This window comes from Mobula hypostoma, chromosome 7 (genome assembly GCF_963921235.1).
Source record: "Mobula hypostoma chromosome 7, sMobHyp1.1, whole genome shotgun sequence".
In the NCBI taxonomy this organism is placed as follows: Eukaryota; Metazoa; Chordata; class Chondrichthyes; order Myliobatiformes; family Myliobatidae; genus Mobula; species Mobula hypostoma.
Window position 1 is genome coordinate 154,915,023 of NC_086103.1, and position 25,421 is coordinate 154,940,443.

At 37.8% G+C, this 25,421-nt stretch overlaps 1 protein-coding gene across 4 annotated transcripts in view; it reads right to left on the bottom strand.

The window, feature by feature from the left end:
• Positions 1-1,390: 1,390 nt before the first annotated feature.
• postnb (periostin, osteoblast specific factor b) overlaps positions 1,391-25,421 on the bottom strand; it is a 68,842-nt gene continuing 44,811 nt past the window's right edge. Inside the window, exons 16-22 of one of the 4 annotated variants that reach the window (XM_063054362.1) lie at positions 22,973-23,018; positions 20,236-20,310; positions 18,061-18,141; positions 13,627-13,674; positions 12,149-12,235; positions 10,486-10,518; positions 1,391-1,620 (exon numbers count right to left, since the gene is read on the bottom strand). In XM_063054362.1, the coding sequence (XP_062910432.1) occupies positions 1,559-1,620; positions 10,486-10,518; positions 12,149-12,235; positions 13,627-13,674; positions 18,061-18,141; positions 20,236-20,310; positions 22,973-23,018 (432 nt within the window). In that variant the 3' untranslated portion in view covers positions 1,391-1,558. The remainder of the gene's footprint in view (positions 1,621-10,485; positions 10,519-12,148; positions 12,236-13,626; positions 13,675-18,060; positions 18,142-20,235; positions 20,311-22,972; positions 23,019-25,421) is intronic. The other 3 variants (XM_063054363.1, XM_063054364.1, XM_063054366.1) reach the window with 3 other exon arrangements.

A 25,421-nucleotide genomic window follows, 5' to 3' on the forward strand; every position in this document is an offset into this window, starting at 1 on the left:
CTTTTCTCCTATTCCTCGATCTGCCTAATTCCCCCTACACACACCCCATCTCCAACTCTTGTTTTCCTCTACTCCTTCATCTACCAGGTCTGCCCATCACTGACACACTACGACCACTGGATCCTGACAACACCTCCCCCTGCATCTGACCACCCCATGTCCCTTGTAGCTTTCCAAGCTCCACCTTCCTATCTTATCAAATTCCATCATCTGCAGCCTTTTGCTGAGTGTTGACAGCATTTTCTGTTTTTGATTGATATTCATAATGCATGCTACAACATAACTTTCTATTTTCACATTATGAACAGTGGTCGAACTTGTAGGACAATTTTACTCCCATGTTCCTTAATGGATTATGCCTGGCATCATGGGCATGAGCAAAGGCCAGGTTGTAGATGGCTTGCATCCACCAGTGAGACCAGCGCAGCCCTGGTTTTGCTGGGAGAGGCGCTACTGATCCACAATGAGAGTCCGTAGCATCAAGGAGGCTTTGCCATCTGGCATTTATTGCAGTTGCCATAAGAAGTAGAAAGCTGCTTATTGTCAGAATGAACGTTCAAATACATCCATGTGAGAAAGCGGGTAACAAAACCAGGCATGAGGAAATATTCTTTAATGAATAATTGTTTCTAAAAGAAAGTACAAAAGAAAGCACCAAGTTCAGCATATTTTCTATAAACCTTTAGCCATTTTTAAGATGGTTTTCTAAAATGGCATCATGGCAGGATTCAAATTGCAAAATGCAGGAAAGAAAGAACAAGTTTTTCATTGATACAGAACTTTCATAGACAAAAAAGTCTTTCATTGATACAGAACTTTGTAGAAAAAATTTGGAAAAATATTAATACAATTCAATTTATAAAAGTACAATCAATCTGAATCTGTGTTTGTGAATTGCAAAGCTTTTTACGCCTTAATACAAAATGCATGTCAGAAGTAACCTATAGATACACTAGAGCAAGCAGTGACATTAGCTTTGAAATTTACATTTGCAGGATATCAGTTTCAATACATTAGCTAGTTTCCTATCTGCTCTTATAAAGCCCAGCTTCAAAAGTGGAAACAAATATATGAGACAAATAAACTTTTGATATGTTCTTGTACAGATTCCTGCCATGCTTATGAATATCCTACCACTGATAAAACTGGAAGATATGACTTTTTTCAGCTAGGACACATTTTAACTGACAGAAGAAAATGACTGCTATTAACTGGAGTAGGTGTTACAAAAAACCCACTATTTAGTAAATTACTCATTTTACATTTTCTAATATCCCTGATTTATTTGTCCAATAGTTCCAATGAAAAGCCTCTAGAACCTAAATGATGTTATTTCTAAAACATACCATAAAATAATCGCAAAACACAGGGAATTTGATAATTTCATATATTTGTTTTTTTGTTATTCAACATTCATGTGAACTGATGGGAATTTTGTGACATGTGCAAAACTTGACATCCTTCTCATCTGAAATTGCTATCGGCTAAGCCTCAAACTTAAGATCTTCTTCTTTGGTTGGATGTCCTCCGTTTTCAGAGCAAAAATTTCATATCTTCTTTAACCCTGTAACTTGTTGTTTGGGAGTCTCTTCATTGTGTTCCTTGTCCTTCTTATCCCAACTGGAAATTACAAAAATAAGACCCCTCAAACACTTGAATTCAAAGGTACATTTATGTAGTCCAGTATATTTACAAACCAACTCTGCACTAGAATTGCTTTAATATTTTTAAATTAGAGCTATTATTAAAATTAATATTGTTATTTAAAAGTTTAAAAAAGGGCAAGTTTTTCAGATTCAGATTCATTTATCATACTTACATCAAATATAATAAAGCGTGTTGTTTCTGTAAACAACCAATGCACCTGCAAGTGTTGCCATACATTCCAGCAGCAACAGAGCATGACTACCATGCATGGTAGACAACATAGAATATGCTAAGCAACATAGCAACAACAGCCAAACAAGTCTCATTCCTTCCACCCTTGCACATACACGATCCTCTAACCCCAGTCTTTGGTCTCCAGCCTCCAGTGGACTTGTGAATTCACAGACATAGGGCCTTTGACTTCCCCGGCAGACTCGTAGAGATCCACAGATTTAGGGCTCTGTTTTTTTTTGTTTCTGTTTCAGTTTTTTGTTAACAATTGAACTAGTTTATCTTGGTTAACCCGGTTTCAGAGTTTTGTACCAATTGATTTATGAGTCTGTAATACGTTTTTGAATAATAATTACAATAACATTTTAGGAAAAATTCATACAGCACCAAGCTGTTTCATTTTCTTTGGTGGTCGGTTAAATTGGATGTTTAATTCTGCTGATGCATTGACCAGCACTCAAGTATAATGTCAAAAGAAATACTACATGGATTACAGCCAGAAGTATTTACTGAGAACAGGAACTAAGGAACTATTTATCTGTATTTATATGAATAAACAATACAGCTAATTCTTTTCTCCCCAGAGGAGATGGGGATGAAAATTAACATTTTTAAGGAAGAAGTCAACGAATGCTGTGGTATTTAGGGAATGGTGAAAAGTGTATGAAAAATATGATTATACCCAGTACTTTATAGATTAGGCTTGACTATTTCTACACCACCTCTCCAAAGATTCTAATGGTCATACAGTTGTGCCTGTAGAACTAAATAAAAATGATTTACAGGGAGAAACACTTGTAAATGTAATTCTGACATTTTTTTTGCCTGAACAGGCATCTTTGGAATAGAAATTCCATAGAACCGTTCTCATTTTCCAGACACAGGACTGCTGGAATAAGCATCTGGTTTGGAGGACAGGGCATGCACATTTTACGTGCCCAAAGAGAGCTGTTAATGTATTGAAGGAGGCACAAAAAGAAACACCTGGAGCCCATGCCTAAAGCAGTGTTAAACACTTTCCATATTCAAACAGGGGACTGAACATGTGTTGCAAAACACAGTCAGTTCTGATCCTTAAAGGGACAGATGGAGGCTACTACCAAGATTATCATAGTAAGAACTCTTTATGAGTGTGAAACTGAGAGAAGCTTGCACTTTGGAGAAGCTAAATTGTCTTCCTCTGTTAAGTTACTCATGCTATTATCTGGCTGTATTATGGAATTAGAATTGTCTTTACTGGTACTGTGTCCCTCATGTGCCAGCAATTGGACTGGAACTTTTTTTGATGTATGCCAACTTTATTGCATTAGAGACTAATGCCAGAGTGGGCTTCCTTTAAAAAGAATGCAGAATTGGCTCCATTTGTCTGGAATAAGGTTAGGATGATTCACAGTCAAAACTGATACATTTGTAAAAAGACCTGCACAGTTCTCAACAGAACCACACAACTGATGGCAACGTCATACAGTTGGCTGTACAACACCAAGGGCTTACCACCCAGGACACACTGTGGAGAGGCAGCCGTGGGTTAAAGGAATAAGGACTCAAAGGGATGTGGAAGACTTGATTAATGAGACAAACAGCACAAGAGAAGATGTGCACCAAGGGAACCAGAAGACCCAGAGGGGCCATCATAAGGAGATATGAGCATTATTCTGTATTGCAGTGCGTACAGGCCCAGATTCATCAAATTCTCCTCATATGCTAAGCCTTTCAATTACAGAGTCATTTTCGTGAACCTCCTTTGAACGCTCTTTAATGTCAGCACATCTTTTCTAAGATAAGGGACCCAAAACTGCTCAAAATACTCTAAATGAGGCCTCATCAGTGCCTTATAACACCTTAACATTTATCCTTGCTTTTATATTCTAATCCACTTGAAATGCTAAAATTACATTTGCCTTCCTCACCACTGACTCAATCTACAAATTAATCTTTAGGGAAACCTGCATGATGACTCCTTTGTAGCTCAGATTTCTGATTTTTTTTCTCCATTTAGAACATAGTCTACGCTTTTATTTCTTCTATCAAAGTGCATGACCATATACTTCTCGACACCATATTCCATCTGCCACCTTTTTTGCCCATTTTCCTAATCTGTCTAAGTACTTCTGTAGCCTTTTTGCTTCCTCCACACTGAACACTCCGCCAACTATCTTTATATCATCTGCAAACTTTCCTTCATCCAAGTAATTAACAGATAACGTAAACACAAGCAGTCCCAACACAGCCAACCTGAAGAAGCTCCCTTTATTCCCAGTCTTTACCTCCTGCCGATCAGCCAATGCTCTACCCATGCTAGTACCTTTCCCGTAATACCATGGGTTCTTAACTTGTTAAGCAGCTTCATGTGTGGCACCTTGTCAAAGGTCTTCTGAAAAACCCAAGTACAATTTTCCAGTTCCCCAGAACCTTTCCAGAATCCATTGATTCTTTGAAGATCATTACTAATGCCTTCATGATCTCTATAGCCACCTCCTTCAAAACCCTGGGGTGTAGACCATCAGGTCTGGGTGACTTATCGACCTTTGGGCCTTTCAGTTTCTCAAGCAACTTCTCCCTAGTAATGGCAACTTCACTCACTTTTGCCCCCTGACAGTCTTGAACTTCCTTCATCTTGTAGTGCAGTTAGAGATTGGCAGGTGTGATGTTGTGGGCGATACTGAGTTGTGGCTGAATGACGATCATAGCTGGGAATTTAGCATCCAAGAATACATCTTGTATCGAAAGGACAGGCAAGTAGGGCAGAGAGAATAGGGTGGCTCTAGTGGTATAAAATGAAATCAAGTCCTTAGAAAGAGGTGATATACTACAGGACTGGAAGATGTAGAATCCTTGTGGGTAGAGCTAAGAAACCACAAGGGCAAAAAGACCCTGAATAGAATTGTATACAAGCTCCAAACAGTAGCCAGGAAGTGGGATAAAAATGTCAACAGGAGAAAGAAAAAGCACATAATAATGGCAATGTTATGATAATCGTGTGGGATTTCAAAAAGCAGGTAGATTTGGAAAATTAGGTTCAAGAGAGGGAATTTGCAGAATGCCCATGAGATGGCTTTTTAGAGCAGTTTATAGTCAAGCCCCTCCAGGGGAAACGCAATTCTGCATTGGAGCTGTGTAATAAACCAGCTTTGATTTTGTGAGCTTAAGTTAAAGAAACCCTGAGGAGACAGTGATCTATATGATAGAATTAACCCTACAATTTGAGAGGGAGAAGATAAAAGTCAGTTGTATCAGTATTACAATGGACTAAAGGGAAATACAAAGGCATGAGAGAGGAGCTGGCCAAAGTTGAGTGGAAGGGGACACTAGCAGTGATGATAGCAGAACAGCAATGGTTGGAGTTTCTGGCTGTAATTCAGAAGGCACAAGACAGATACATCCTAAAGATGAAGAAACATTCTAAAGGGAGAATGAGGCAACCGTGGCTGACAAGGGAAAGTCAAAGACAACATAAAAGCAAAAGAGAGCGTATGTAATTGAGCAAAAATTAGTAGGGTGCTAGAGGATTGGAAAGCTCTTAAATATTAATAGAATGCAACTAAAAAAATCATAAGGAGAGAAAAGACAAAATATGAGAGTAAGCTAGTTAATAATATAAAAGAGGTTACAAAAACATTTTCTGATTATTGAAGAGTAAAAGAAAGCAGAGAGTGGATATCTGACCACTGGAAAATGATGCTGGAGAGGTAGTAGCGGGGCAAAGAAATGACGGCAAACTTAATAAGTATATTGTGTCAGTGGAAGTATGCAGTATACCAGAAATCCAAGAGTGTCATAGGACAGAAGTGAGTGTCATTGCAGTTCCTAAGGAGTAGGTGCTTTTGGAAGCTGAAAGGTCTGAAAGTAAGCAAGTTACCTGGACCAGATACCTACCACCTCAGAGTTCTGAAAGAGGAAGCTGAAGAGATTGTGGAGGCATTAATAATGATCTTTCAAGAATCAACAGACTCTGGAATGGTTCTATAAGACCAAAAAATTGCAAATGTCACTCCACTCTTTAACAAGAGAGATGGCAGAAGAAAGGAAATGAGAGAGGAGCTGGCCAAAGTTAATTGGAAGGGAACACAGTCAGTAATGATGGCAGAAAGTCAGTTAGCCTGACTTTAGTGGTTGGGAAGGTGTCTCAGTCTATTATTAAGGTTTCGGTGTTCTTGGAGGGGCATGTTAAAGTAGGCCAAAGTCAAAATGGTTTCCTTAAGGGGAAAGCTTGCCCGACACATCTGATGGAATTCTTTGAGGAAGTTACAGGCAGGAGGGACAAAGCAGAGTGAGTGGATGTTGTTTACTTGGATTTTCAGAAGGCCTGTGACAAGAGGCTGCACATGAGGCTGCTTAACAAGATAAGAGCCCATAGTATTACAGGAAAGATACCAGCATAGATAGAAGATTGGCTGACTGGCAGGAGGCAAAGAGTGGGAATAAATGGAGCCTATTCTGGTTGGCTGCCAGTGACTGGTGGTGTTCTGCAGGATTGGTATTGGAACAGTTTCTTTTCACATTATATGACTACAATTTGCATGAAGGAATTGATGGCCTTGTGGCCAATTTTGTGGATGATATGAAGTTAGGTAGAGGAGCTGATAGTGTTGAGGAAGCAGGGAGCCTGCAGAGGGACTTTGACAGATTGGGAGAATGGGCAAAGATGTGGCAGATGAAATATAGTGCAGGGAAGCGTTTGGTCATGCACTTAGGTAGAAGAAATAAAAGCATAGACAGTTTTCTAAATGGGGAGAAAATTCAAAAAGTAGAGGTGCAAGGGGACTTGGGAGTCCTTGCGCAGGATTCCCTAAAGGTTAACTTGCAGGTTGAGTCAATGGTAAGGAAGGCAAATGAATAAAGGCCTAGATAGAATGGATGAGGATGTTTCCTACAGTGGGTGAGTCTACAGCCGGAGGGTACAGCCTCAGAATAGAGAGATGTCTATACAGTACAGAACAGAGATGAGGGAGAATTTATTTAGCCAAAGAGTAGTAAATCTGTGGAATTCATTGCCACGGATGGCTGTGGACGCCAAGTCATTGAATATATTTAAAGCAGAGGTTGATAAAACCTTGATTAGTCAGGACTTCAAGTTCTAGGGAGAAGGCAGGAGAATGGAGTTTTGAGGGATAATTAATGGTGGAACAGACTTGATGGGCCAAGTAGCCTAATTCTGCTCCTATGTTTTATGTCTAGTAGGAATAGCTAAGAGACTATTAATTAAAAGTGTTTGATAGTGCAGGTAAGCATGACAATACAGTGATCATTCTCAATTGTGTTGAACAGGAGGGAACTATGAAGGTCCTATTTGTGAGATTGATGAGTTATTCCCTATTATGCACCTAAACATTTTCATTTAGTACTGTGACTTAAATGGACTTCACCTCCAGTTCTGTGAACAATTTTCCTTCACTGAATGAATGTGGAATTTGTTGGTTTGAAATGTTAGCTTCTTAATGATTCACTTACTCATTATTTGCCAGTTGGATCAAAGGATTACAATATTAACTCCCAGATGAATTAATTATTGAATAGGCACTATCTATATTGAACAGCGGCACAAAATGTTCAAGTTTTTGACCAGTGCAGAGCTCAGATGTGCAAAGGAAGTGTTTTTTTCTGGTGCACATGCACAAAACTCTGGAGGTTCCAGCGTTCTGTGTGTTTTTCTCCACATTGCCAGCAACTACAGTCTTTCCTATGCCTCTGTTTTAATGTGGTGTTTAGAGTTCTTTTATCGAAGTGCCACTTGTCATGAAATGCAAGATGTTGCATCAAGCCATATAAATTATTGGATCGGTACAGGTGGACACGCACGACAGAATGAATGGGATTATCTTGAAACGTGACACTTCCCCACCTACTTATTGATGTCTTCTCTTTTTTTTGTGTGTACCTGTTTCCACTCTCACTTTGTTGGTTCTAGGGTGACTATAGTAAAGCTGAAGTGGTGTCTTTAGACTGTGCCACACCTGGGGCAGAAGGTGTTTGGCAGAGCATATCTAATTAGAAAGGAGAGGTGCTCCTTCTACCATTTATATTAGAGTCTGTGCATAGGCTCTAGGTTTTCAGTGCCACCTCGTTCTGTCCTTTGAACAGTCATGGCCATTAATTCCCAAGAGCCAGTAGCATATTCTTAAAGGAGGCTTTGCGAATATCTCCGAGTCTTTTCTTCTGTCTTCATGGCAATTTCTTGCTACGGAAGAGTGTCTGTTTTGGGAGTCTGGTGTTGGGCATGCAAACCTGAAGAAAAGCCCGCCCAATGAGTGAATTAGAGCCTTAACACTAGGGATGTTGGGCTGGGAGAGGGCACCGATGTTTGATCATTTCATCTTTCAGTGGCTTTAGAAGATTGTTCAGAGACAAATGTTGATACTACCTATCTCGAACTTATGGTGCCTATTGTAAATAATTCAAGTCTCTGCAGCAAGCTGGAGGACTGGGGGCATTGATATCTGGTAGATCAGAAACCTGTTGCTGCTTGAGCTGGTCTTAAAATAGTTTTCCTCGGAAATCCAAAGGCTGCATTGGTGAAGTCATCATTAATATCCACTTTTACTGGGTGATGATGTTCCTTCTGAGGTGTGCACACATGTTTTTTGCTACTAGTGCACAAAGGATTTTAAACTGCACACAAAAGATTGTCACCCTCTACCTCATTGGCATGTTAAATATATTTCATGATCATACACAATCACATTTCTTTTTCCTGTTTCTGCTGCGGGCAGTGCGACAACGTGGAGTTTGCGATAATTTGTCTGCAGATTTTAGAACTGGCTTATTTGTTCTGTTTTTCTTGAAGAAGTTGTTCAGTGTGCACATGTTGTCACGGAGGGAAAAAATTGCACAGCTCAAACTTTTTGCGCACACTGGTCATTACAAATTAGAGAGAATATTGCTGAGTGGTGACTATCCAAATATGTGGTCTTTGTTTTAGAAATGTGGTTTGGCAAGCTCTTATAAAAACAATCGTCGTGTCATGTTCCTCCTGTAGCCTAAACACAGACCGTTTGTCTCATCCACTGAGCTGAGAGCTGGATTTGTGGAGACACATCAGGGGCTTTCCTCCGATAGCTGCCTCATGCTCTTGATACTCTCTATCTTCTGTTTCATGGCTCTTAGGCTTCAGGTCTTCTTGGTGCTTTGTTTTTGATTGGCATGACTGCATGGTGTGTACTAAGGGATGGTGAAATCTCTGCATCTGCCTGATATATTCTGGCCTGCTCTTCATCTTCAGGAGATTTGAGTATTTTTCATGTGTATCCTGTCATTTTGGTGATTCTCATTATAGCTGCATTCAAGTTGAGATTTGTACTGGTGTGAACAGTCACAGAAGCTGATGCTAGAATTTATCCCTCAGATAAATGCTGGTTGGTTGCTGAAAATATCCAGTACTACAGACTCCTTGAGAATAAGTGAGGCAGATATGCTTCATGGAGATGAGGCATTCATAATTAGAAAATTCTCATGATTCACAATACTCTGCACACCAAGGGCGAGAAAAAACTTTCCAGATCGTTAGAAGATAAGGCATTAGAAACTATAAGTTAGGCCCAGTCACTGAGGTCTGAGATGAGAAGAAATTTCTTCACCTGTAGGATAGGATAGAGAATTTTGAAAATGACTTCTTAAGAGGCTATTAATGCTCATTCACTGAGCTACAAGGGAGAGGTTGCCTGCTGAATGGATATTTGTAGATCAAGGAATATTTGATAGGTGTAGGAAAGTGATGCTGAGGTAAAAAGATCAGTTCAGGGAATGGCAGAGAAAGACATAAAGGGCCAAATGTTCCAGTTCAGTTCTATTCTTACTATTTTGTTTGTAATTGCAGAGCAGACCCGATGGGCCAAATGGTCTAATTCTGTTTCTATACGTTATGGTCTTTATAACCGTGACAATCTGAGATCTGTGCCTTCTGGGGGATTTTGGATTAACATTTGAAGTTATTCATGAATTACCGTAGTGCTAAAAGGGCAAAATGATAACAGCAGGGCATTACGAAACTCATTTCCATTTATTACAGTAAAATGGAAAGTTTGAACTGGAGTGCCAAGTCCTGCTGCTACAAAGGGTGAGTTTCCAACAACTAAATTTCTGCCATTCTCCAGAAGATTTTTTAAATAATTATTTCATGTTTTATTACAGCACTGAAACAGGCTATTGCTTCTCTGCTGCTGGAATCTCATCTGTTGTTTAATTAATCTCAGTCAATATGCTCTTCTGCCACTTCCTCTATCACTGCATCCAATAAAATTCATGTCACCCATTCTACATGGTCACAGGGCTTGGTAACAATTTGGTGGACCTGAATATGGGGAGGAAAAATATCAAGTCCCTGTTGGGATGCCAACCTCTTTGTGTTAATGGCCAAGATAAATTTGTACCTCAGAATGCTTTCAGTTATGGGGGAGGTTGTTAAGAATGTGAAAGTATTTGCAGAAATATTACTCTGGATGCTACTTCTATAAAGTACTCTTCCAAAAGACAGAAGTTGCCATGACTCTAACCACTGGAGTGATTATTGCAGCTAAAGGATTAGCATTGTGCTAAAGTCTGTTAAATAACATTGGTGGCAATTAGCAGCGTGCCTATCATTCTTATAATAAATAAGGAAGTTTAACATACCTGCAGTGCTTCTGTGACTAAGTTCAGTCCTACCTGAAATTAATTTTAAATGGAAAAAATGAAAAATCCAGTTGAATTCTTGGTTGAATATGGAGTATAACAATTAAAAACAAAGTAAGTTTTGCAAATTCCAGACCGAGCTCTATAGGAGAGCTTGTAAATTGCTTTGATAAGATCTGTTTTATAACACAGCTTCTTCCCCTCCACCACCAGATTTCTGAATGGTCAACAAACCCATGAACTCAACCTCAATAATTTTCCTCTCTTTTTGCACGACTTGTGTTTAGTGCCAGCAAATAATCTCTGTTTAAATGGAGGATTGTGTAAATATGTTTTAAAAATGTCATTGAATGTCTTCTAAAAATCAAAAATAAATTACATATTTATGATTGCTGCTAATATAATATTATGTGGGTGTTGCAAAAATGGATAATCTTGCCACCTGTAGCAATTTTTCCTTTAAACTGAAAGAGTTGTAGTACAACACTTGCTAATCTACTTCTGAACTTGACTATGTTGACTAACTTATATTGTGACATCAAAACCTTGCAATACCACTTTTAGTTATTCTCGATCACATTTGTCATCACAACACTATTAATTTAAATAAGAGTTTCCTTACAATAGTATGGGAAGACTTGAAAATAATTATTCACAATTCAGAATGCAGTAATTGCTCTTTCCCTCTCTCTCTCTCTCTCTCACACACACACACGCACACACGCACGCACGCACGCACGCAAAAGACACACATGCACACACCCAGGAAATTCCTTTCCCTCACAGGCATTGTTCAACCTGTTAAATTCTTCCAACAGATAGCTTGTTGTTTTACACAAAAATTATTAATTGTGAAACATGCAAGGAAGAGGTTTCCATTGGCTGTGCATGAGCATTCCGGTATCTACAGTAAATAATTATTTTCCACATATTTGCATGTCCCATTCTTCCAGTGATGTTTGCCAAATCATCACAAAATGTAGATTGGAAGTGTTTATCCGATATCAGTTGTGATACCTGTTAACTGATAGATAGAAGTTAATGCCCTCAACCATACCAGCTCTTCAATAAAAATATTTACCGAGTTTAGCCAGGTATTTTTAATTTTATCAACATCCAGTATAACATAACCTTAATAATAAGTAGTAAAACATTTCCATGCGTCATGAATTAAATGAACAACAAAAGGGTTCCATTTATAAGGATTAAGAATTATTGCAAAAAGTTCAAAGTAGATTTATTATCAAAGTACGTATATGTCACCATATACTACTTTGAGATTTAATTTCTTGCAGGCATTTACAGGAAAGTAAAGAAATAATGAAAATAAAGAATACAAGTATCATAGGTATAAAGAAATGCAACCTTGAATTGTTAATAAAGGTTAAGAAGAACTTTTGACAAAGTTTTGACATCTCACATTCAAGAACATCGCAAGCAATTACAGAAGTCTTCTCCGATTTACGAGTAGTCTTCAAGTTTATCCAAGTATCACATGTCCAAAGAAAAATTAGCAAACACATGTTGCTATGTTAACTCTATTTAATAGAAGGCAAACAGATAGTACATACAGGCAATTAGTCAACTAGATTGGTAAATAGGAATGGGGATCCCATCAATCCATGCTTCAGGGTGAAAGGGTCAGAGCTTGCAGTGCACTAACCTCCGTGAACCAGTTTTTTGAGTTCTTCATCCTCAAGCATTTTGTGATCACCCTCTATTATCTTGGTGACCTTGCTGTACCGTGTTCCTGACAAGATACATGTCAATTGTGAACCTCTAACATTTTCTCTACTTCTACTATAGGAAGGTAACAGATGTGATATTCATTAGCATATGTACTTTAGATACATTAACACATATACTTTTCAGTTAATGTCATCATTTAAGTAATAAGCAGCAAAGTTTAAGACAATTACATGACATGCTTAAACAGCAGTATCTCAGAATACTTAGAGAGCAATAGTTTAAGTGGAGCAAACAGTATAATTTTAAAAATGCCTAATTCTTCCTGTGATACTTACCTTATCATTGGTCTAAGAAGTGATGGAAGCAGATCAACATCTTAAAAGTTGTGCTAAGGGAGTAGATTTTAATTTGTTTTCCTGAATTATTTCAGGCTCAAACCAAACCGTTTAGAATATTGATTGCTCTTGGAACAAAAAAGGGGTTTATTTAACATTTTTGATCAGATTCCACACTGGGACTATATTGTTTATTTCAAATCTTACTTTATTGGAGGCACAAGCAATTTTGTTCATAGAGGAACAAGTTCAACACCACAATGCTGTTCTTCACTATAATGTGCCATTTTCCACTATTCTGAGCTCCAAGAATGCTTCTATGGTCTCTGAACAAACAACATTTATAAGAAAGTAATACCTTACTCATTTATGTATGTAGAATTTGACTAGATTTTAGATGTAAAGAGACCCAAGCCATTTACTTGCATGTGTATTTTTGATCAGGTATATTTAGGTAGGTGAAACCAATTGAAGGAGCTTGATCACTGGAGATACACATGTTAATTGATATTAAAGCTGCCATATGAGTGCTATCAAGTAAATATTTAATTAATAGTTTATTTTTTTTGTTTTTTTATTTAATTTATTTAATTTTTTTGTTTGTCAGTTCAATAGAAAAACTTGAAGACAAGCCAACATTGAAATTCTGTTTATACAATCCAACTAAAATATATTGCAGCATCTTTTACCAGACCCACCAGCTCAGTGACTTCTTGTTTCAGAATAATCTATATGACTTGCAAGGAAATGAGGCATCAAAATTGAATGCAGTTGTAAAATGTTTGCCAGCACATGTTTAAAAATGTAAAACAATTCCCTATCAAAAATGAACCAAACATACTTCCCCTTTTAAGTTAAACCTATCAGAAACAAAGTTTGCAATTAGTCCCAGGAGTTAGATACTGCTAAATGTCAGGATGTTTTTTTTTTAAATGTGTAGGGAGAGAATCTAGTCAAAAACAAAAAATGACACAAGTCATTTTGGTTGGGGTACTGGGGTGGGAGTGGAAGGGTTGGGGAAGAAGAAGGAGGAATTTTATAGCAAAAACCCATTAGTCTCACTATAAAATGTAAAATTGAAAAATATATCAAAATATACTTTCAATAAACTACAGACCTCTTTCAATAACTTTGGAAAGGGCCAAAGCATCAGCATCACTTGTTCCTGAATCATCACCAAGGGAGAGAGACAGAGAGAAAAAGTAAACGATAATATTACATTAAGCCTCTGGAGAAATAATATCAATGATTAGTGGGCCTGAAGATTGTTACTTGCCCTTTTCCCATGATCTACTTGTATGCCACAGCTGTAATAACAACTGTATCAGTAACCTTTTCCTCAGGATATGGAGTAAATCTCAAATGTTTGCCAAGCTAATTCTAATGAGGTGACTAAGTAATGTCTGTCCAAGGTTGTCCATTATTTATCTACAGATCTTCATACAATATTGCTGTTCCAAAGCCCCAATTGGAATTATGTCACTATGTTTCCCAACGTCTAACCACTGGCTCCATACTTCTCCCTCTTCCTTTTGTCCTACTCTTTCAGTTTAAAAGTTCTTTGATCCAGTTCCTGTTTTAGCACAGTGTCATTCTAGCTTTCTGTCCTCTGAACATTTTTGCTCATTGCTCGGTAACCTCTCCTATTCATGTACTTATCCAGTTGTCATACTTGCCCAACTCCAACTGGAGTTTCACTAATGATGGTTTCAAATGTTGGCTCCTCATCCCAGCTCACAGAGCTTGCTCCCACATCCACTATCCTGTACTCAGTCACTGCCATTTTTGCTGGACCAACATTTGAGGATGACTCTTTCCTGTTCTGTCTCATTCTATGCTGGTCCCAAAACTTCCATCTATGTATCCTTTAGCTGTTTTCCTCTTTATTTAACACCATGAGTAGTTTTACTAATTTATTATTTATTTTTATGAGGTTCAAATTAGTATGAATCCTATCAAATATTATTGAGTAAATGGTGATGACTAATGTCTGATTTTTTATTATAGGATCATGGTGTCCTTTAACCCAATTCATCCATCCCTCCCTAGCTGTGTTCCTGAGCTAGTCCTATGCCTGCATTTTGCCCATATCCCTCCGAACCATTCCTATCAATCAACTTGTCTAAATGTCTGTTGAATGTTGTAATTGTATCCACCTCTACCACTTCTTCTGTTTGTTCCTTTTGCCCACCACCCTCGGTGTGAAAAACTTGCCTCTCTCACCTCCTTTAAGTCTTTTCTCCTCTCACTTTAAACCTATGCCCTGAAGTTTTGGACTCTCTACGCTGGGAAAATGACTATGGCCATTTACTTTATCCCCATATCCCTCATAAGTTTTATAAATCTCTGTCAGCTCATCCTTCAGCCCCCTTTGCTTTAGAAAAAACAGCGCCAGCCTATCCAGTTTTTTATTACTCAAGGTCACCAACCCCAGCAACATTCTTGTGAATCTTTTCTGAAAATAATCATAAATATAATACAATAAATAATAAGAATCATATGCCTTTTAACACAAGATAAAATTAAAGTGGTTAAATTATTTCATACGTCTGGGAAACAATCCATGGGTTCAAGTCTCACTATAGCACCTGGAAAAAATAATAGTGAAAATATCTCGAAATACAAAAGACAGTATCAGTAAAAATAATATTGGATTGTAAAATATCAGCTCATCCTGGAATTTTTACAAGAATGGAAATCTACCAGAGTCTGGCAGGTGATTTCAGAACCATTGCAGAATGGTTGACTCTCAGCTATCCTCTGTACTGATCCACTAGCCACTCAGTTGTGAAAATCTGCTATATGAAAATGCAAAAATGCTACAACTGGAAAGGCAGCCTAGCATCAGCACAGAAAATGGACATGAAAAAGGCACATCCAGCTTACTTTATTCACCAAAGTCCACTCAAAGATTAAACTTGGAGTCTTGTCCCTCAGATCAGTTAACAGACGTTATCAGACTCACAGCTATACTTTTCTGTATAGATTTCACATTGCAATCTATATACGTTTCCCGTCCTATTGGCAGGAAAGGCAAAGACAAGGTGTTTTATCAAAGGCATTAGGAGAAAATAATTGTGGAATTCTTGATATGTTTTCAAATCATACAAAATTTTATGGCAAGAGGTCTCAGAAAGGCAAGGAAATTTGCAGAGTATGATATACTTCTGCCCTTTAGTTGATGAATCAATATTCAGTATCCACATACACGACTGAAGAGAGGGTGCACAATATATTCAAGGTGAGGAACACCAATGTGGATTAACAAGAGTGGTAAAATCGCACCACAATTCTGAATCTGACATGGTCCTGAAGTTCATTGCAGCCAGAATAGCTGAGCCAGAGGGTGAGAATCAAAACAAAATGATTTTCTCATCCTCACCAATGTAATGATTACAGATACAGGAAGGACCACTCCACATCCCTCCTGTTTGATGTGTTGTGCTATCATCAAGCAGAATAGATCTCTTTGACAAGCCAGGGGAGCAACCTAGTTCAATGAGGAGCAGAAACATTAACTTGTGTACTAAGTACTGTGTATTAGCCAAATGAAATTGCAACAAATAAGCAGAATAAGCAGAAGCTGTTGCATGCTAATTTACTGGCAGTTCAGAAAAACATTTCATAGCCCTGCCTCATCCAGTGATGAAGTGTAGAAGACAATAAAAAAAGAGCAGGATGAGACCATGTAGACATTCCCATACTCCATGATGGTAAAGACCAGCAACGGAGTGTAACAGGGACAGCTGAAGGGCCTGCAAACATCTAGAGTCATAACACCTAAAAATGCTATTTGGTGCAGCTCATTCACGCTAATGAAGATGACCACATAAGCCCCATGTTTGGTCCATATCGCTCTGAACCAAATAATGGCAAGGGTCCAAGGACCCCTCGGTTAATGGTAGCGGTCCATGGCATAAAAAAAGTTGTGAACCCCTACTCTAAGCCTTTTATATCTATGTACTTATCCAATTGTTTTTTAAATATTGTAATTTTACCTGCATCAACTACAGTCCTTTCTCTGGCAGTTCATTCTATATACACTCGAATGCCTGTAGAACAGTTTTCCCCTCAAGCCCCTTGTAAATCTTTTGTTTATAACCATATACTTTCTAGATTTTGTTTCCCCTTCCCTGGAACCCGAGATGCCTTGACATATAGAAATGTTGAAAAATGTACTTAAATTAATCTTAGATATCTGCGATTTATCAAAGGATTCAATGCCTGTAGCAGCAATATGCTGCTTTGGGGTTGCGGTCTTCAGCATCTGAGACAGAAGTGTCAAACAGAGGGCTTATACCTCCTCTTTGATGGCAGCCTTCAGACAAATCATTTCACTTAAAATAATATGAAGAGTGGTTTAGACCACAGGGGTCAGGAGCCACCCAACAGAAGTGAAGACATTCTGACCACATACACACACACACACAAAAAAAATAATGATAGGTCAAATCTAATCCAGCCCATCATGGCCCCATCAGGTTACTCTTCTTCATAAACTGATGAAAGATATCACCGATCCTTCTGTCAAGTTGATAGTAGCATCAAAGAGCCAAAGTGAAATTGATAATGAGAATCACAGTAAAATTACCCCACAGACTGGAGTGATATCCATTGTTAGGAAGGTAGTCCTATTTGTTGGTGGACAACTTCATGACATCACTGCAGACGATCTTATCCTCAGTCATCTTCAGTTGCTTCATCAGTGAGTCTCTAACCATCATAAAGTTAGAAATTTGTATGTTGATTGAATAATGTTTGGTTCCATTTGCAATTCCTCAGGAAATGAGGCTGGCCATGCCCCACATGCAGCAAGACTCACATAACATATAGACTCAGGATGATGTAAGAAAACTAACACCTGCACCAGATGAGGGCTAAGCGATGGTTATCCCCAGCAAGAGGGAAGCTTAATTACCGTTGACATTCAACAGCATTGCCATCACAAATTCTCCACTAGTGAATCACCATTTCAACTAGATAACCACTTAAATCCTTGTGGCAGGTGATGGGCCAGGGAGTCTGTTGTCACCTTCCACTCCCAAGCCTTTCTACAACCTGTAAGGCACACTGATCATGTGGCAGATCTCTGGTTGCTAGATGATCACCATCTCAATTAAAAAAAAACTACTCAGGGCAAAGCCATCCACTTGTTTGAGGCTCCACCACCATTCTCAACCTTCATCCACCACTTAGGTATTCTGAGTTCAGTCTGTACAATCTATGAAACGTATTGCAGAAATTCAACAAGATCACTTCAACTGTATCTCTCTAATTTGCATCTTCTATCAACTGGGCTTAGAGAAGGCGGCCACTGCTTGTATGTTCCCTCCTGGAAGCAGGCGCTCTGTCATGTTGTTATTGTTTATTGGGTGAATATAATGAGACTTGCTATCTAAATCATCTCAACAGAACCCATCTTACATGGACCAGAGTGATTTAGAAAGTGGCTCACACTATCAACTCACCAGGATAGGTATTAAACGCCAACCTTGCCAGCGGTCAACATATCCCATGAGTGAAGTTTTTTTTAAAATAATTAATAACTCACCGCTTTGAATGACCTTTCCACTAAATACTCTTATTTCTGGTTTAGTTGTAACAACTCTTGTAATTTCTGTGACCTTAGTTTCTGAGAAGCAAAGATATTAGCGCTGTTATTTCACTAAATTCACTTCTTTGACATTCAAGTTTAGCAAACATAGCACCTTCAAAATAATAAGAAAAGGAAAGTCTTTGTTGGACTGAATTTGACATCATATTGAAAGCCAGTTGAATCTAATGAAACCATTAGTAATTTTGTCCCACTATAAACAAATGCTATCCCATTTAAAATGGAAGCTTACTTCATAAACTGCAGGAAAACCCTGCCCTTGGTGGGTATTAATCCTGTGATTACATTGAAGCTCAGATTTCAGAATAGTTTGTGATATTTCTATTTTGAACGACCAGCTGAGGTAAATGCAATCAATTTCACTTACTTCAGTTTAAAAAGAATCAGGTTATTTGCAATTTGTGTTTAGCAGGAATGGATAGTTCATATAACAATAGATCTCAAATACCCCAACATAAGTATAATGTTATTATATTTTAGTAGTCTCCTGTCTTATTATTCTAGTTGTGTAATTTTCCAAAAAGTGACTGAAGCTTAGTTGAATATTTAAGTGGGCTGATTACCAAATAAAGTGGCTAAAGTTACAAGACTTCACACCCAAATTAATTCTATATTATGGTCATGGGACAGTCCCTGTTACTGTACAAACATAATAAAATTAGTCCCTCGTCTATTTCTAGGTAGCCAAAGTATAGATAAAAATGATCTTCAATAAAAATCTATATTGGAAATCAAATGGATACAAATCAACCCAGTTTAACAGTAGGGCTGACTGAAAACCTTACAGGTGATGGTTTCATTTCTGAATTAGTCAGATCCTTGCGGCTATCATCCCAAAACTGAAGTTAGCTCTTGGCTGAGCCTTCTTAAGATATACAGTGAGATCCCAAATCCCATTGATTTTTGTACTTCTTAGATTATACATAATATGATTATGTCATTTTAATTCAACCTGCTACAGCCAATAGGATTATGGTTCCACCAGCAACATGTCCCATTGTTGCCCCATTGCACCCAGATAGTATTTCAGCCATTCAATCCAATGTAGACTGTCCTTTGAATTGCTGCAGGCATCAGTTTCCTGTTGCAGCTAAAGTTTTTTCTTAACTTTAATGAACAAAAATCCTGTTGGATGGCTTTTGAAATTATGATGGCAATCTGCACAACAGGAAATAATTTGGATCATTGCTGACTAATTCTTCCAGATTATTTTACCCCAGTGCTGTCAGCCAAAAGTCACTTTTGGTTTCCAACTCAATTCAACTGTACAGAAGGTCACATTTCATATGTAGATGATTTAAATTCTGTTGATTTAAATCCACAGAGGTGACTTTCTTTGGAAAGGCACCTTTAAGTTTGGGTTAATACCACATACGTAACTTTAGAAGTTCACATTCCCGTCGCAGATGACTATTTCTACGTGCAATTAATTATGAATTCACGTACATGCTCCTCATAAACTTCGATTCATTGATCATCGCATATGCTTAGGAGGTCAATGACTTGGGTAGCAGGTTTCTTGCAGGTAGGAATGGCTGGGATCATTATTGTAAAAGATGTACTGTAAGTTAGAGGTTAGAGATTATTTGTTACACAGGTGTTATTGGAGAATAAGATGCCATAGCAGAGAGAGCATGGCATCTTTCAAAGGTGAACGTGGGCAAGTGTTTGAAGCTGAAGAAGATACAGGACTAAGGAAAAGTGCAAGATCATAAAATCATTTTTGGATTGCTACATTGAGATGCATACACAAAGAGGAGACATCTTCTTCTTTTCTCTAAGTATCTATGGCTCCATTCCTGGCAGGCAAGGGGAATAAGATTATAAAATGATCCCTTATGTTTGATAAAAATCAAATTCCTGCCAAGACATGAGGCCAAGAACAGATTAAGCAGTCAGGCCAGTCCATTATTTAAAATACAGTTGCACCACAATGAGCTTAGGGTGCTCACTAAAAATTAAATAAAGAAGAAAAATAATTCATTTCCTTGCACCACCACAAAGCCTGTGCCCCGTTGGCTTCAAGAAAGAAAAAGGTAAAATAGGGAAAAGATTAGCAAAAAAAAAACTTTAGAAGAGAAAGAAGAGTTGCTGCAAATACAGTGTATCTACCATACGGAATCACTTCTTTGGTAATGCTTGATCCAATCTGTCTGATATCTGGTTGTATGACCTTAATAAAACGAGCTGAAAATTCAAGGACAACATGATTTACAGACAAGCACTCTCAAGCAATCATACATCAATTAATCACCATTTCGTCCAGTTTAACAGCCAGCCGCAATCTGTCTCATTGAGGTAGAAACATTGTCTTGAAACAATTAAGGCATTTTGTAATAATACAGATAGAGCACATAACTAAATAAACTTATCTGATTGTCAAACAGCTATTAATCAAGCTGGACAAGGTTACTATAAATTCTGATGACATTCTCTTTTCAGTCATCTGGTTCTGGGGGTGGAACTGGATTCCCTGGTGGTTGTGTCTGAGAGGAGGATACCTCTGGTCTTCCATTACTCACTCACTTTGTCTTAATAATTTTCTTTTTCTTTCTTTATCTTTTGACTTTATGCCTGGTCTTTGCCATCCAGACAGGATCTGTATTCAAATCAAGTTGCTTGACAAATTGGCTTAGTCTTACTCTGTCACTAAAAATTTTTAGTTGATAATGATCTTGATATCATGAATGCCATGCACTTAACCTTACTTCTGTTCCTTTGAAAGAGCCCATGTTTCAATATCATAAAGTAATACCATACACTTTCCATATTACTTATCATATTCTACAATCTATAAAGAAGAGAGAAACATTACATCATTGCAAATGTATAAAGCAAATGTCATCGCTTTGCTCAATGTGGTCCATGACAATACTGTACATGAAGGCTGGACATCTGGCATAGTGCATGGACTTGATTCCAATGCCCATGAAAGTTAATGCTTAATTGAATATCCACTAATTCCTCACCATCAATGATCCATTTCACTGTGCCCACAAATTATTCTAGCATTTCTCAATCAACTATCCAGATCTATTCAACATCACATCAACTGAGTTGCACTGATTACAATATGTAGTTTAAGTTCTATTCAGAAGTAAATAAACAGTTCCCCTGCACTCTGTACAGATATTTTTGGAAGTTTTATACTCCTCTTATTTAGCATTGCAATCAGTTTATTTTCTCGTAATATTTCTTGTTAATCTTCTCAGCTTTGAACTGTAACAACGCTATTTCTTTTGGCCTCTTGCCACTCATATAGTCTGCCCAGCAACACCTGTTATTCCCTTCTTGTAAAAGAGGGCACTACTGTTTGACAGGAAGGGAGATTCACTTTGTTTGTTTCTGTCCTGTTTGAGTTATCTTTTCACTCTTCTTTTCTTACCTTTTTTAGCAGCAGAATTTCATCCTTGCAATAAAAAATATAATTGTGAAAGCAAAGTACAATATTATTTTGCACATTCACTTTATGTATTCTGAGGCGAAATTTTTCTCCTCTTCTAATTTTAGCTCTTTTTATTAATTACCTTTTATTTTAACTTTCATCAGTTACATCTACAGCTTATGCCACTTCCAAATTGTGTGTACTTCACCCCGATCAGAAACAAAATTGGTCTTGTGACACTTTTCAGGACTTTGCAGTCAGACTGCATCATAAACTCCTGAAGGAATTCTATTATCTTTCCACCTCCTTCCTCAGCCAGAGTGACATTAAGGATGCATTGTTTGCCTATTCCCCCATGAGAAGGTTATTCTGTCAGTATACTCAGTTTGGTATTATGGACGTTCTTCCTGTCTTTCCTTGTTATATTGCCTAACAAAAGTCCAGAATTATCTCACTTAGATATCATTTCTTACACACAGAGACTTTGTGTCCTTTTCCTTACATCTAATTACTTAATGTTCCAGTCATAATGTTTTTGGATTTCCAAGTTAAGATGACTTACAATTAGTTTTATATAAATTGCTAATTGGTTCTGGCTAAAGCGTAACAGACATTTTCCGTGCTAACCTTCTGTGCCAATTATATGTCAACCCCAGAACAGAAGCATGATTTCATGTCTGGGAATTTGGCATAGATGTCTTTCATTTTATTATGGCACCAGTTCTTTATCTATCCTTTAAACATTTTCCCTTCATGCAGTCTGTAGAAGTTATCCATAAATTTTCATCATGGGTTTGAAATTGCTCTTTAAATTATTCCTTTTTAAGTCAATAGAAAAGGTCAGAGAATAAACTAGTAACTCAAGAGTGTATGGATCATTGAAGACATTTAATTTGGTCTAAGTAACCCTTTTCTCCATTGTTAAGCCCAGGAGTAAATGTTAGTACCAATCACTCCGCTTCTATGACATGTAAAACGAAGGAAAAACAGAAGAAATACCCAACAATTTGAAAGTCTGGAAGTGTTCTGAAGATCCAAAATCTGGCACCTGGCTAGATTCTGGCACAGATCAAAGCCAGCCTAAATAAGACAACTTGGTTAAGCAGGAGGAAGAAGGAACCACTACAACACTTTGCTTCTCCAATGTTTTCCTTCATTTGTTTCTTAAGTCCTACCCAATAACGGATGGCCCTGTGCACCAGACCCTTTTACTACTGTGAGGTCAGGACAGGACTCAAATCTGGCAGTTCTTCTCAGCTTCAATGGAGTTCAAACTATTCTTCTTATAACTCATGAGACTTTGAAGGCTTAAGCAGCATAGCCAATTAATCCAGTTATCCTCTAATACTTAATCAACTATTATTTTATATACACACATACATATATATATATTTCTTGAAACTAATAATGACATTAAGAACAATTATAAACTTTAAAAAGTGCAGATAATATTGAAGGACTTACTGATAATAGGCATTTCGATCCTGTGATAGGTATAACTTGGGATAAGCTGACAAAAAAATGACAGAGACAAACGAGACATTAAGTACTTATTATGCTCATTAGTCACACCTAAATGAAAACTTACTGAGGTTACATTCCTCCGGGGTTGATTTTTATTCATTTTAAAGTAACACATTAAGAAACTGCATATAATGCTGGCAACTCTTAGAATTAAGGATTATCTATCTGTAAAGAATTTGAAACACTCTTAATATTTATCCACTTGAACAAATTTTGCACATTTTTGTTTAAAATCTGCACAATTTAAACAAATTGATTTAGACAGATGGTTGCGCTTATTCTAACAAGTGAAATGAAATAATGGATAGTACACTATACGTTACACATTATTCCAGCTGTAATTTGCAGCTGGAAGTGAGGAAATTGAGGCCATGAGAAATTGCAACATGGATAGTAAATTTATGAAGGGTTACTTGCAGAAAAAGACTACCAGACTAATCAGGTATACTGCTGCATTGACTTAAGTTAATGACTTGTATTTGGGGCAAATTATATGATTTCAAATTTGCGACTGATGACATTCACTTATTTAATCTCTTAATTCATGGAGTTTCAAAGAGATTTATTAGAATGGATCCAGTAATGAGTATAAGTTGTTCTCCTTAGAGAAGATTTAAATTGAAGAGTTTAAAATCATGAAGAACTTAGATAAGAGAAAGGTTTTCCAGGATCTGAAAACCAATAAACAGAGTGCTCAGAACACACAGATGATAAGGACCAGATGACATGAGGAAACCTTTCCTTTAATGCATGTTAGGAAGGAAATGCAGTCTCATCTGAAAGAAATATGTGAAAGAGTTGGGAGGGGCAGTAGGGTGAGGCTAAGTGGAATATTCTTGGAAAGATTTAGCACAGATTTCATGGGTCAAATGGCCTTCTATTATTGAATGATTCAATTGTGTCACGGTTCTTTTCTTTTGCCAAGTTTTATATCAAGTATAATCTTTATGATTCATCTCCCTACACTCAATTCCATATTAGTTTTCAAAATATTGAAAACAGTGGACTCAAAATCTTAGGCGCTGCACTGTAAATCATCCTGATCTGCTTCCACCCACTTGCCAGTGCACATTTATAGAATTATGGAAGATCATAAATAAAACAAATAAATATTACAAACACACACTCAGTGACCACTTTAATAGGTACAGGAGTGGAATCTGGTGCGGTTTCAAAGGTCATAATTTGAGGTAAATTTATTATCAAGATACATATATGTTACCATATACAACCCTGAGATTCATTTTTTTGTGGTAAATCCAAGAAACATAACAGAATCAATAAAAGTCTGCACCAAACAGGACAGGCAAACTCCCAATGTGCAAAAACAAAACCACCAAACTGTGCAAACATAAAAGAGAAAAAAAGCAAAATAAGAATAAACAAATAAGCAATAAAAATCAAGAACATGAGATGAAGAGTCCATAAAAGTGAGTCCATAGGTTGTGGGGACAGTTCAGTGAGCAAAGCTGAGTGAAAATATCCCCACTGGTTCAAGAGCCTGATAGTCGAGGAGTAACAACTGTTCTAAAACTGGCAGTGTGGGCCCTGAGGCTCTTGCACCTTCTTCCCGATGGCAGCAGTGAGAAGAGAGCATGTCCGGGGTGGTGAGGGTCGCTGACAATGGATGCTGCTTTCCTGCGACAACATTTCTTGTAGATATGCTCAATGGTTGGGAGGGCTTTATCCGCGATGGACTGGACAGTATCTACTACATTTTATAGGTTTTTCCATTTAAGGGCAGTGATATTTTCATATCAGGCTGTAATGCCACTAGTCAATATAAGCTCTACCACACATCTCTAGAGGTTTCTCGAAGTTTTAGACATCATACCGAATCTTTGCAAACTTCTGAGAGAAAGTAGAGGCACTGCTGTATTTTCATCGTATGTGTTGGGACCAGAACAGATCCTCTGAAATTATATCACTGAGGAATTTACTGATCGTCTCCACCTCTGATCCCCCAGTGAGGATGGTTCATGAACCTGTGGTTTCCTCCTCTTGAATTCAATAATCAGCTTCTTGGTCTTGCTGGGATTGAGTGAGAAGTTGTTGCTGTGGCACCACTCAGCCAGACTTTCAATCTCCCTCCTATATGCTGATTCATCACCACCCTTGATTCAGGCAATGACAGCAGTGTCATAAGCAGCCCTAAATATAGCTTTGAAGCTATTCTTAGCATCACAGTCACAGGTGTAAAGTGAGGAGAGCAGGGGACTAAGCACACAGCCTTGTGGGTGCATCAGTGCTGATGGAGATTGCAGAGGAGGTGTTGTTACCAATCTGAGCTCAATGGGGAATGGAAGCGAAGAAATCAAGGACATCATTGCCCAAGGAGCTATTGATGCCAAGATCTTGAAGCTTATTGATTAAATAAGATAAAACTTTA